Consider the following 12,890-nt stretch of genomic DNA (forward strand, 5'->3'; position numbering starts at 1 on the left):
ATGATGCGTAATATTAGAATAGCGAACGGATCAAAGTGAAGATTAAACAAAAAGGTCATGAAAGGTCATTTTTGTTTGTTTCTCTGTTGCTGGCAGCAGGTTTGCCTTTCTGCTCAGAGCCTTTGAGGACCGTTCAGTTTTATGCCACCGCTCTAAAACAGAACTACTGCAAGGAGCTCGGGTAGGCAGAAAGAGAAAAGAAGAGAGGAAGGCGAGGAGGCCAGCGAGCGCCGGCACCCTCTGGAGAGAGCAGAGGGAGCTGCGGAAGAGAAGAGCTCGGCAAGGGAGAAGAAAACAGAAAGAGAAGAATGTGGGTTAAAGCAAACAGATGCGCAGGCAGACATGCAGCTGGACGACGTTCTACAGCACAGCAGACACAACAGACGACCTCTGGGTCACGAGTGGAAGCTAATTTCAAGTGCAAAATGAATCACAGCTGTGCTTTTTGTACAGTTGCAGTTATAGGAATAAAGTTCACTGGAAGAAGTTTGACAGATATGATACAGTTAAAGTCACTCTAAACACAGATGTATTTCATCTCCAACACGTAGTTGGTTGATAGAAAATGAGACACTTTAAAATGAATAAATATGATACTTATATAACAATAAAACTAGCAGCAGCAAACGTACAGAGGTTACACTTTTTAAAAAAAAACAACAACAACCTGCTGCTGTTTACGTGCATCTCACGTTTCCAAACCACATCAGCACTTATTCACAGAAATTTCAATAGAGTTTGTTCTGTGCAAAGGAAACGTGAGTGCAGAAGGGGAGATGGTGAGATTGATTCTAAAAAGAAATAGGTTGTTATGTCACAGGAAAAAATATGTGATTGTGGTGATTGTGGATGTGTGCTTTTGTTCTGCTCTCTGACTCAGTGCATGATGAGTGAAGATAAGCAAAGACAAGGGGGGAAAGTTTCTATGTAAAAAAAACATCTACATGTAGCCCTGCTGAGAAACCAAGGCTTTTGGGCTTCACCGTTTCCAGTGTGCCACAACCTTGATTTAATGCGAAAACAGTGAGAGTTTACGATTCTCACCAGCAATAGTTTATTTTCACAACAAATATTGTTGTAAAACTTTTGCTGCTGATTTTCATACAAGCAGATTTTGCGTGTCTCTCGGGGTGTAGTGACCACTGACCGCCTGCAGGGGGCACCACTTGGTCCAGTAGTTTCATGCTGGTTCTCTTCCAGATCTTCTTGATCACAGCTCTGAGCTCCTCATTGGCCTGATCCAGGTTTCCTTGGTTTGAAAGGTGAAAGTGGGAACATTCCAAAATTACAGACTAATACAAAAATGTTGGTAGAAATCAATGTGCAGTTAAAATGAAATGGCACAAGCAAAAGTAGTGGAGAGAAAATATCCAAATGATCGTTGAACACTGGCACCCTCTTGTGGCGGAAAGTTAAATAGCTTTGCTGCTACATTAATTCGAGGAAACTCGCACCACATCAAATGTTGAGTAAATGAAGCAAGAGGAACTCGATTAATTTGGGTTATAGCACTGAGTTCTTGTATTTTTTTGCTGCCCTGCGTTGACAAGATCCAATCTTCAAGCTTCAAGTAAGACGTTTCATTGAATGTTGAAAAAAAGAGTGTGAATTGAAGCAGTGAGCATCTCGGAAAAGGCCGGGACTCACCTTCCGTCTTGATCTTGAGAGCAGTGCGGACCAAGGCGAACAAGGTGGCGTTAAACATGACGGTGCCGTCGCTGTTCAGCGGCATGTTCATGGCCACCAGACGCTGCCGACCAGAGACACAGGGCAGATTCATCAGTTTCATCCTCCTCACGGGTGGCAGCCATCCCACTGTGGAAACCACCTCACCTTGCAGGCCACTCTGTGAGGGCAGAGCTTGCCGAAGCCCAGCGGAGGCTGGATCCTCCTCAGGAGGGTCACCACGTCCAGGTGCTTTATCCTGCCCCTAGTGGGAACCAAATCCACCAGGCACAGAGTGACACTCATCCATCCCACATCCCTCTTGTCCAGATGTGTGTTTGTGTAGAGAGAAACTCACTTGGCTTCGGGGTCGTATTCGGACCAGATCCGCTTGAACTCATCCAGGTGATGTGGCCCGAGGATGGACCAATCACGTGTCAGATAGTCAAAGTTATCCATGATGACGGCGACAAACAGGTTGATGATCTGAAACGTTAAGAGGTGCAACGTAAATTTAAAGGTTTTTGTTTTGTTTTGTTTTTTTTCTATTTTATTTGTCCTCGTTCTTTTGTCCGAGAATGTTTTGTCCGAGAATTTGCGTGTTCACATCCTGAAACCCGCAGGCCTAAGGAGTGACACATTACCAGGAAAGCGCAGAGCATGTAGAAGCTGATGAAGTAGATGATGGCGAAGCCGCTGCCGCAGGTTCTCTCCTCGCCAGGGTTGTAATCCGACTCGGAATCGCACAGCTTCCCGGGCAGACAGGCCAGCATGATCTCCTGCCAGGCTTCCCCAGTGGCACACCTGCAGCGTTGGCGAGTAGTCCATAACTACTGTAATTAAACTACTGTTTGAGTAATGGAGTAATGTGACTAGATTACTGTGGCAAAACAGGTAATTATATCGTAATTATTTTATCAGGTAACGATTTCGTTACTTTTCCGAAATCTTCTAATTACTATAACAATATGGGCTGTGCAAAAGGCACCAGTGCTGTACATGAGTGTGTTCTGTGAAATGTGCAGTTTGCGTTCAGATTGCAAACACTCATTCATGTCAAGAGGACAGAGGCAATATTTGGAATTGCAAAATTTGTGCTTTAATAAAGTTCATTCCAAAGCACTGAGCAACTGTTACTTTATCTTTATTTAACTAAAGTAATCAGTAATTGATTACTTATGAAACAAAGTAGTTAAAGAAGTAATTAGATTACTTTATTAGGAGTAGTCAGTAGTTGGATTACTTTATGGAGTAATCCCAACAACACTGCACATCTGACACCCGAAGACAAGACCACTCAATCAAGCACATGTGGCGGAATTTTAGCACTTCAAAAAAGAAAAAAGAAATTTAAACAAAAACAAAGACAAAAGGAAAAATCCCAAAACACAGCACGGCACCTGAAGAGCATGAGGACGGCCTGCGGGAAGGTCTGGAAGTTGTTGTTGCGGTTGATTTGCGTCCCGTCCACCATGGCGATCTTCCCAAACACCTGCGGGATGTAACACGCAACTTGAGTTCTGCACTGCTGCAATTTCTCAACGCAAAATCAGCAGGCGCCCAAGACCCAAATACCTGCATGCCAATCACAGCGTAGATGAAGAAGAGCATGGCTATGAGGAGAGCGACGTAAGGAAGAGCCTGGACAGGATGGTGAGGAAAAACAAGGAAACAGACAATAAATAAAAACACACTTGTAGGAAATTAAGGACTGATTCTTTAGTCCGTACACGTTCTCTTCTAAAAAAAAAAATTTTATATTGTCAGTGAGATCAAAGCATTAGCATTAGCATCTCTGTTGTTTTTAAAGCATTTTCCAAGCTTTACATTCGTACCTTGAGTACTTGCAGCTGCAGTACTTTTACTAGCGATACTTGTACTAGCAATACTAGTGTGAGTTTGGGGTTTCCAATGGCCAGTGGAGATCACCAGCCAGTATCACTTGACAAATACAAAATATTGGCCAACTGATCAATTGTACCACCTTATTTCTTTTACTTGTACTCGCAGTGATACGCCACCTAGAACATTTTAATTCAATCACGTGCTTGAACATTGATTTGCAGCCAGTGAGGGTGGGGCACTGGTTTCGCACAGCGATTCTCCTGAACTGGGACTGACGGAGAGAAGCTGCAGCAGACGTGCAGCCTCACCTGGAAGGACTTGATGAAGGTCCACAGCAGCGTCCTGATACCCTCCCCCCTGCTGAGCAGCTTGACCAGTCGCATCACCCTGAACAGGCGAAAGAAGGTGATGGAGATGCGAGCGCTGTCCTCCGTGTTCTGGAAGTTGCGGAGAGCGAGGAGAGGTGAAGTTAAAAAAAAACAACAACAACAAGAAGAAAAGTCCGCAGTGCAGCATCACCCATGCAGCCGATCCCGTCACGTCACAGCTGACAGAGCTGAACAACACCAATTAGTTCCCAACACTGATCGTCCGCCTTCGCATTTTTCTTTTTTTAATGACAGCAATCAATGTTCATGCAGATGAGTGAGCAAAGTCTCATGCCTTCGACTGACTTGCAAAAGAACATTCTGGATAAATGTCGGACGGCCGAGTCAAAACAGGTCTGCAGAATCTGCAAACAGACAAAGTGACGAACAAACAGACGAACTGGAACCGACTCTCCACACCTCATACAGACATCAAGATGGAGCGTTCAAGTACAATCAAGCAAGACCAAACTATGTTGTTGTTTTTTTTGTTTTGTGTTTTTTGTCCATTGGTGTCATGCCATGCACCACTGCAGGACTGGATCCGATCCGAACAAAGAAGTGCTGCTGAACCGGAATACTGAAGCCAAAATACGACAAAAAAACGTGGATTTCGACAAACATTGAGATTTCGATCACAAACAAAAACAGACTCGGCTGAAGTGAAACCACCAGTCTTCTTCTTTTTTTTTAAGTCAATAACAAAGAGAGACGACACATAGATCCCAAATTTGATGTGTGGATGATCACACATGGGTGAGGAGGGGTGAGGAGGTCTTACCCCTGGCTCCACTATCACCTTGACGACAGGGATGGCTGCCGACTTGAAACCAAAAGCCACCAATTAATCTCAGTTGCACAAACGCCACTAATCCCTCCCACAGGTCAACATCACTCAGTCATCCTTTCTTCAACATGGTCAAAAATGTTCTCTCTTAAACATCTTCTTAAAAATACACACACATTGTTATTATACTATCTTTCTTTCTTTATGAGTTTAAATGCTTGGCATGCAAATATTCATTCTCTCTCTCTCTCTCTCTCTCTGAAAGTTTGTAAAACTACTCTGGTCCGAAACCCAAATGAGTGACGGAACTCCCACTGGGCCTCCCTGACAATTAGAAAATGTTTCAGGAACTCATCAGAACATGAAAGTTGCAAATGAACAATTTCATGGACGTTGATGTTAATCAGTGATTGGTGAGGCAAGTTCCATTTTTTTTTTGCACGACAAACAAGTTCAGTAAAAGAGGGAACACAGAAGACGGAGGGGCCTTGAAGTAGCAGTGAAGCAGATTCATAACATTTTGAAAAAGATTTTGGAAAAAAAACAATTTTACACAAAACAAAGACATTTGCAGATTAATAAATAATACCTGAGTTGCATTCAAGAGCAACAGTCCAAAGCTCTTTTAAGGTGTTTTTGAAAACAAACCAGTTTAATCTTATTAATTAGAAATGAAGAAGGTTTTTGAGAAATGAATCGCAAAAATAGCAGGAGGCAAATCATTTCTCTAAATGCCTAACGAGAGGCAGGTCATAGTGTTAATCAAACCAGGCAGGTGTGATCTCGAATGCAACCCGTCGAGCAACAGGCCCCTCTGGTGGGAAGCACCACCAGGGCGGCAGGGTCGTGCACGTGAGCCGAATGACTACTTACATTGATCTCAGTGATGGCAATGTCAACCACGCTACCCACAACAATTAAGGCATCAAACGTGTTCCATGCATCGGCAAAATAGTTCTGCAAGTGCCAACAGCAGAGGCAGACACAGAGAAAGAGAGGAAGAAGAAGAAGAGTGAGAAACAGAAGAGGAGGTGAAAAAAGGGGAAATTATAAAAGACAGACAGGCGAGAACATTAAAAAAAATGTAATTTGGTGTAGGCGAGTGAGGCAGTAAGTCAAATTCTTAAGTCAAGCTTTGAGAGGAAAATATTTTTTTGAAATGTAGTCTTACATTTTTAAGGATCTACTGTATATTTTTACCTGGATATTATATTATTAGGCTTAAAGAAACGACCACCACAAATTCAGGACAGAACTACATAGATTCACCAAACAGTTCCTGTGGCCTTGATTTATCCTGCATAGATATAATACATGTATTTCACAAAAATAAAAGTATGATAATTTGGCTTTCAGCTCGTCATGCTGTCGTGCCTGCTGACATTTTTTACAGCAGGTTGGACAAACCTGCTGGACATTCAGGATTAGGACAGAGAAGTGAAAGGAAAAGGACCAAAAGGAAAGGTGGGTGGAAGGAAGGAAGGAAGGAAGGAAGGAAGGAAGGAAGGAAGGACGGACGGACAAGCGCTGGCAGTAGGAAGCAGGAGGAGGTGAGGGCGGGGTCTCTCTCTACCTGGCTGAGGATGATGTCGACCACGCTGCCGATCACCACCAGAGCGTCGAAGACGTTCCAGGCGTCCCCGACATAGCCCTGAGCACGGCAGCATGAGCAGCCAGCAGGGGGAGGGGGGGAAAGGAGAGAGCCAGGGGGAGGGGGGAGGAGGGAGAGAAAGGTCACGGGGGTTGGGAGGTGAGTCACAGCTACTGGGATGGAGGGGGAGAAGACTCACTCTGGGCTTGAAGGCAATGAGCTTGAGGATCATCTCCACGGTGAAAACCCCGGTGAAGACCATGTTGAGGATGTCCATGGCGTAGTTGAACAGGTGAGACTGGCCGTGGTGCTGGGTGAGGGGGGAGAAAAAACAAATGTGTCAATCAGAACGTTGATGAGAAGTAGGACCACCCGCCGCCTCTCCGCCACTCACCTGGATGGCCAGACACAGCGTGTTGAGGATGATGAGGACGAACATGACGTACTCGAAGCCGGTAGAGTTGACCACGTACCAGAACTTGTACTGGTAGGGGTTCTTGGGGATGTAGCGGCGCAGGGGCCGGGCTTTGAGGGCATACTCCACACACTGACGCTGCCGTGGCAGAAACAACAGGACACTTACTTTTTTTTGTATTGCACAAATTGTGAATAATCCAAAAAGGGGAGAAAAAAAAATCTCCACCACGCCTGGAGAAACAGGTGCGTAGATTCACTGTTTGTTTTTTTTATTAAATATTTTTGTATCTCAAATATTTGTATTTCATCTAAGATTTTGACGAGTGGTATTTTCCCCAGTTATATATGGTGTTTTGTCATTCACCTTCATCCTTTTCAAATTCTTTCAGCCTCCAGAATATAGGATGACGAATTGTAGTCATTTTTAACAAGTGCTTTTATTCACCTGACAGATGAGGCCCATCAGCAATGCTGAGCCCTCCAGCCTTCTGATTGGCTAACTGCATCTACCACACGCCTATGTATGCAAGAATGCCGTGAGACAGAGAGCTGAACAGTGTGATGCCAGTTTTGTCATTTGATGCTAAAATAATTTTCCTTGTGAATTTCCCAAGTGAAAAAAATAAAATAAAAAGCGCATCCACGGACAGATGGTGAGCTGGCTTAGAGGATCCAACTGGGCTGAGCTTGAGCTTCTCTACCATACACAGAGGAACATTTTACTCTTCAGAGCAAAGCCAAGTTAAGTTCAAAAAGGAAAAAAAAAAAAAGCTCTCACACACAACAGCGAGTTCGACCGTAGCGCTGCAAGTAAGAGGAAGAACGTGTCTTCCTCAAGAAATTAAAACACACACACGCACGCAGCCTCCCTCCTCCCTCTACCTGGTTCTTGTCCAGCTCACAGTTCTTGTACTCCTTTTCGCCCTGCTCCTGGAAGGTGACGATGACGAAACCCACAAAGATGTTCATCATGAAGAAGGCGATGATGATGATGTAGATGATGAAGAAGATGGAGATCTCGATGCGGTAGTTGTAGATGGGACCCATGTTCTCCTTGTTGGAGTCGATGGCTTTGTACAGAAGCCTTTTGGAGAGCGTCCAATCAGTGAGCAGGTAATTTATAAACATCCTGGTTTCACGTGACGTGCCTCCGCGACGGAGGCGGAGCGCGGCGTCCTACTCACATGGGCCAGCCCTCGAAGGTGGAGACGGTGAAGAGAGCCATCATGGCCATGAGGACGTTGTCAAAGTTGAAGTCGCTGTTGTACCAGATGCGCTCCTTCACCATGGGCAGAGCCGTGTCCCCGTTGTTGTACAGGATGTAGGTGCCTCTGCGACAGACACACACACACACACGCAACTCACCAAAGGACCAGGATAAACTGTGTGAAACTTGTGGAAGGTGTGAAAAAGTCAGCGCCATAGTGATATTATATCACACAGCATGCTAATGAAATTGCCTGACGTCAAGATGACAACAGAGACGGGTTTTCTACAACATAAAAATAACTAATAAGCGGTAATGTAACCACTCTGATAGGTGTCAGCGGCTTCAGCATGAGCAAGAAGATTATTTCATTGTCATGACTGATTCATCGACACTTGTGCTGGAACTGTTGGAGAGTTGGAGAACATTAAGAGATGATGATGATGATGATGATGATGATGATGATGATGATTTTAGTGTTTCTGTAGCATTTGTCACTTTGTACTGGCACTTTTGATGGCACTGTATGAGATGCTAAGGAATCTCTATCTTCAATTTTTTGTTAAGTATATTATTACTTTGTTTTTAGTGTCTTTTGACTAATCCTTAAAGTGTTATTATCTATCGCATGAACTCGGTGTGCTCAGGCTATGTTGTCCATGTATTGTATTGTATTTTGTCTCTATTGTTGTATGTTTAAAATTTCAAACCACTTCCTGCTGTAACTCAAACTGCACTGTTGGGACATTAATAAAGTACTTGACTTGACTTGAGAAGGTCAAATTAAGCTTACCTCTAAAACAGAAAGTGTATATTAGGCGCAGTTTAAAATTTGAAGCGTGACATTTCTCTCTTTTTGTGTGTTGCATATACTCTCAAACACAAACAAATGTGCATGATCCGATGTTGGGAAAAGGTTGAGAACCCGGCAGACTCACTTGCACTCTTCAGGGCTGGACTTGGCGTCGTCGGTGCAGCGATAAAACTTCCCCTTTAGTTAGAGGGCAGAGGAGGGGAAGCCACCTTGTCAAACATACAGTTCTGCTGTAACGGACAGCGGAGGGCCCTGCAGAGTAACTCGTCTCTCTCTCTACCTTGAAGAGCTGCACTCCGATGCAAGCGAACATGAACTGCAGCAGCGTGGTGACGATCATGATGTTGCCGATGGTCCTGATGGCCACAAACACGCACTGGACCACATGCTGCAAGGGAAACACACACACACACACACACACACACTGGTAACCTTACGCTCAATCAAGAACTTGCACAGATTGTTGTGCGCAGTTTCAAACATGGTGATGTGACTTTGGTGCTAGTGTCGCTGACCTTCAGCCCCTTGGCTCTGTTAATGGCCCTGAGTGGACGGAGCACTCTCAAAACACGCAGAATCTTCACCACAGAAATAGCAGAGGACCTAGAGAAAAACAAATACATAAATAATTAATTAAAAAACACCTGCTTTTCTTTCTAAATCCCCCTGTCACTATTTAAAACTGAAAAGAGATAGACAGCAACACACACTCTCTCAAAAAAGTTAATAATAAAAGTTAAGAGGTGCAAGGCCCAATCAGTTTGACTGAAAAAAATGAAAAATGCTTGTCGGTGAGATTAAGCCAAGACGTCAGATCTGAACTTTGCCGCTGCTGCAGCTCAGTGAGAATGAGGAGGTACGCACTGAATGCCGAAGGAGACCAGAGACACGCCGACGACCAGCAAGTCCAACAGGTTGAAGTAGTTTCTACAGAATGCCCCTTTATGTAGAAAGGCTCCGAACGCTGTCATCTGGACAGAGGGCAGACAGACAGTCAGCCGGCAGGGAAAACAGTGGTGACATCACACCTCATTTCAGGCCTGAAGTACAATCGGACTGACTGACGGTTGAAAAGGACGTTTTCCGAAATGTACAGTATGTGGTGAAACATTAAGGAGGGCAAGCCGATGACGCTAACTTCAAAACACTGTTACGGAAACATTATGCAAACCTGCACGCAGCAGACTCACACACATAGTAACACACACACACAGAGGGGGACAATTCAAATTGTAAAAAAATGCAATATGCTCTGGGAAGACAAGGGGGAACATTATCTGAAAGCCTCTCGGCTCATTTCCGGTGCGGATTACAGAAATGCACCTTCAACTCTTTGCACAACACGGCCGCCTTTAATCTTCATCTGATGAATTTTAGACTTAAGCCGTGAGATTTACCTGCTGCAGCCATGCAGTGGGGAAGGGGGATAAGGCAGAGGATTTCATTTTGACAGAAAATAAATAAAAAAAAAAAATGCTTCAATTTCTTAGGGATTTTGTTTTTTGGGAGAGCTTGGAATATCTTAAAAAATGAGAAAAGGGGAGTGTTTCCGGGTGCGACACGTCAAATCAGTGAGCGGGGCGGAAGACTTGAGACCCGCTAGAAATCTTTTCACATATAAGTTGACGTTTAATCGAACGGACTATAAATTCAAGAAAAAAATAAAATGCTGATATTCGGATAAGAGTCAAAGTTTTCGGTCGCGGCCATGCGAGCGCGTTCTTTTCTTGTCGTTTTGAAGGTTTTACGAAACAACACTGAAGGGCGAAGGAATGTTACTGGCCCGCGAGCTCCGTGGGGACAAGCACATGGGGTGGAGCCACGATGGAGAAAAAAAAAAAAAGACTCATAGACAAAAAAATATCCGACAATAAGACACGCCCTGACGGGTTGGCGCCATGGTAACAAGACAAGGAGGCAGCCATCTTTTAAAATTTCATTCAAAAATAAAAAATCATAGACAAAAACGATGAAGGGAGGGGCATGTGCAGCAAGCTCGGAGGTGGTCGGTTGTTGCAAAAAAAAAAAAAAAAAAAGGCAGCGCAACGCATTTTTTTTTTAATTGTTTACCTTAATTAGGATCTCAAATGTAAACATACTAGTGAAGACATAGTCTGCATAGCCTAGGATCTGAGGAGGCAATCAGAGCGACACAAGCACGCAGGGTTACTGAGGCTCTACCCGGCACAGCACCACACAGCACAAAGCTCATTTACCTTCAACAGGATCTCAACAGTAAAGATTGCCGTGAAGGCATAGTCAAAATAACCAAGTATCTGCAAGAGGCAAGGCACAGGTTCAAGTCATCCAGGTGTTCCAGGGTTAGAGCACAGTCAGACACAGCAAACACACATCAAGTAGAGCTAGTTGTGGAAAAAAGGTTTGCTTTGTTTTTTTGTTTTTTTTTAAACAAGTTCTGGTCCATGATGGGTTTCCAGATGACAGAATGTAAATCTACCTTTGCATATGAGGCCTTCATTTGGGTTATTTTGTAAGTCAAGACAAAACTGTGGCTCAGGGGTAAGAAAGGCATGTTTCAAAATTAAAAAAGTGCTAAAAGGTTCAACAAAGTGAAGTATTTTTAAACATGAAGACAGGTACATTTTTCAAAAATCTCCCGCCGATAGTTTACGTACGATATTGCGAGCTGAGAAGTTGCGTATCGGGTCCTCGGCTGCCAGGGAGACGGAGCTGAGCATGATGAAGACCAGGATGAGGTTGGTGAAGATCTGATGGTTAATCAGCTTATGGCAAAAGACACGAACCCTTGGGCAGAAAGCGTGACAAGAAATCAATTACGGGGATGGAGGACGGCGGTCGCCGCCTGGGGTCGCCGCCCCTGAAGGTGGCGCCTGGAGTCGGCTCTCCGGCGGCGACTCACGGGTTCGTGCTGCTGAAGATGAAGAAGGCGCTGCCGGCCGGGATGGGTGGAATCTTCTCCTTGATGGTGAGGTCAGACAGCCTCTGGGGCCGCGGCCCTGGGGGGGCTTCTGGGAAGTCCTCGTCGTTGTTGTTGTTGTTGTCGTCGTCGTCGTCGTCGTCGTCGCACACTGCAGGACAGTGACAGCAGTTGGAGTATCCATCCAGTCTGCGAGCTCAGCGGCAGCTGACGGTGGGAGAGCTACTGACCTGGAGAGCTGGTTGCCAGGTACGACTCCTTGTCCTCCTGCAGCAGCATCTCTACTGGCAACTTGAGGGAAAGAAATGGAGAACAGTGGAGAAAGTGAACATTTAATTATAATAATTATGGAATTTATCAAGACGGCTGTGTTACTTTGGACTCTCCATCCAGGCCTTCCATCATCTCAAGCATCTTGTCTGCACTCAAGTCCCTGTGAGGGAGGAGACAGAGCGCACGGTGACCACAGGGAGCTTTTTCTTTCCAAAATAAAAGCCTACGGCGAATGCGATGGACAAAAAAAAAGAGCACAACATGAAAAGTGTGTAAATTGGGAGGTGTGCTGAACTATACTTGGCACTGTTCTTCCTCTTCTTGGCCTCCTCTTCCTCCTTCTGCGCTGTGTTGAGGCTCTCGGCGTCTGCCAGGTTGTCCACGGCGATGGCCAAGAAGACATTAAGCAGGATGTCTGGTCATGTGACTATAGGAAAACCAAAAAAAGAAGAAGAAAAAAAGAGACTGCCCCCAAGCCGGTCTTTTTTTTCTTTTTTTTTTTAACTTGAGCTTCGAAGATCTCATGTGGGTGTCTGGCAGGATACAGTTTCCACAGATGAAGAGGATGATGAAGTAAATGCAGACCACCATCCCCGAGGAAGCAGGGCCGCCGTACGCCATGATGCCGTCGTACATCACCGTGTTCCAGTCTTCGCCCGTTAAGATCTGAGGGAGGAAATCCACCTTCAGCTGCGTGGGAAACGCCGTCTCCGATCAAACTGCCGCGAAAAACAAATAGCCCACCTGGAAGACGGTCAGCAGGGCCTGCGGGAAGTTGTCGAAGGTGCTCCTCTTGGTGACCGTCTCGTCAAAGTTGAACTTGCCGCCGAAGAGCTGCATGCCCAGCAGGGAGAAGATGATGATGAAGAGGAAGAGCAGCAGCAGCAGGGAGGCGATGGACTTCATGGAGTTGAGCAGGGAGGCCACCAGGTTGCTGAGGGAGGCCCAGTGGCTGAAGAGGAGAAGAAAGGCAGGAGTCAACTGAGCTGCCACACTTCACTAAACATTGGATTCAGTCGCTCCA

General features: G+C 45.1%; 1 protein-coding gene across 1 annotated transcript in view; it reads right to left on the minus strand.

Moving 5' to 3' along the window:
- The window catches only part of cacna1db (calcium channel, voltage-dependent, L type, alpha 1D subunit, b), a 61,210-nt gene that overhangs the window by 9,300 nt on the left and 39,020 nt on the right, over positions 1–12,890 (minus strand). Inside the window, exons 14-40 of the mRNA XM_076026190.1 lie at positions 12,611–12,818; positions 12,412–12,532; positions 12,167–12,281; positions 11,969–12,026; positions 11,824–11,884; positions 11,576–11,744; positions 11,331–11,460; positions 10,911–10,970; positions 10,765–10,824; positions 9,559–9,665; positions 9,210–9,297; positions 8,975–9,082; positions 8,819–8,871; positions 7,858–8,004; positions 7,556–7,757; positions 6,651–6,809; positions 6,456–6,566; positions 6,239–6,316; positions 5,539–5,622; positions 3,819–3,947; positions 3,241–3,306; positions 3,066–3,157; positions 2,310–2,469; positions 2,024–2,151; positions 1,834–1,930; positions 1,648–1,750; positions 1,148–1,249 (exon numbers count right to left, since the gene is read on the minus strand). Coding sequence (XP_075882305.1) covers positions 1,148–1,249; positions 1,648–1,750; positions 1,834–1,930; positions 2,024–2,151; positions 2,310–2,469; positions 3,066–3,157; positions 3,241–3,306; positions 3,819–3,947; positions 5,539–5,622; positions 6,239–6,316; positions 6,456–6,566; positions 6,651–6,809; positions 7,556–7,757; positions 7,858–8,004; positions 8,819–8,871; positions 8,975–9,082; positions 9,210–9,297; positions 9,559–9,665; positions 10,765–10,824; positions 10,911–10,970; positions 11,331–11,460; positions 11,576–11,744; positions 11,824–11,884; positions 11,969–12,026; positions 12,167–12,281; positions 12,412–12,532; positions 12,611–12,818 — 2,996 coding nt within the window. The remainder of the gene's footprint in view (positions 1–1,147; positions 1,250–1,647; positions 1,751–1,833; positions 1,931–2,023; positions 2,152–2,309; positions 2,470–3,065; positions 3,158–3,240; positions 3,307–3,818; positions 3,948–5,538; positions 5,623–6,238; positions 6,317–6,455; positions 6,567–6,650; positions 6,810–7,555; positions 7,758–7,857; positions 8,005–8,818; positions 8,872–8,974; positions 9,083–9,209; positions 9,298–9,558; positions 9,666–10,764; positions 10,825–10,910; positions 10,971–11,330; positions 11,461–11,575; positions 11,745–11,823; positions 11,885–11,968; positions 12,027–12,166; positions 12,282–12,411; positions 12,533–12,610; positions 12,819–12,890) is intronic.

The sequence above is a fragment of the Nelusetta ayraudi genome, unplaced genomic scaffold (assembly GCF_046127955.1).
Source record: "Nelusetta ayraudi isolate G7.1 ecotype Tasmania unplaced genomic scaffold, CSIRO-AGI_Nayr_v1 ptg000019l, whole genome shotgun sequence".
Lineage (NCBI taxonomy): Eukaryota > Metazoa > Chordata > Actinopteri > Tetraodontiformes > Monacanthidae > Nelusetta > Nelusetta ayraudi.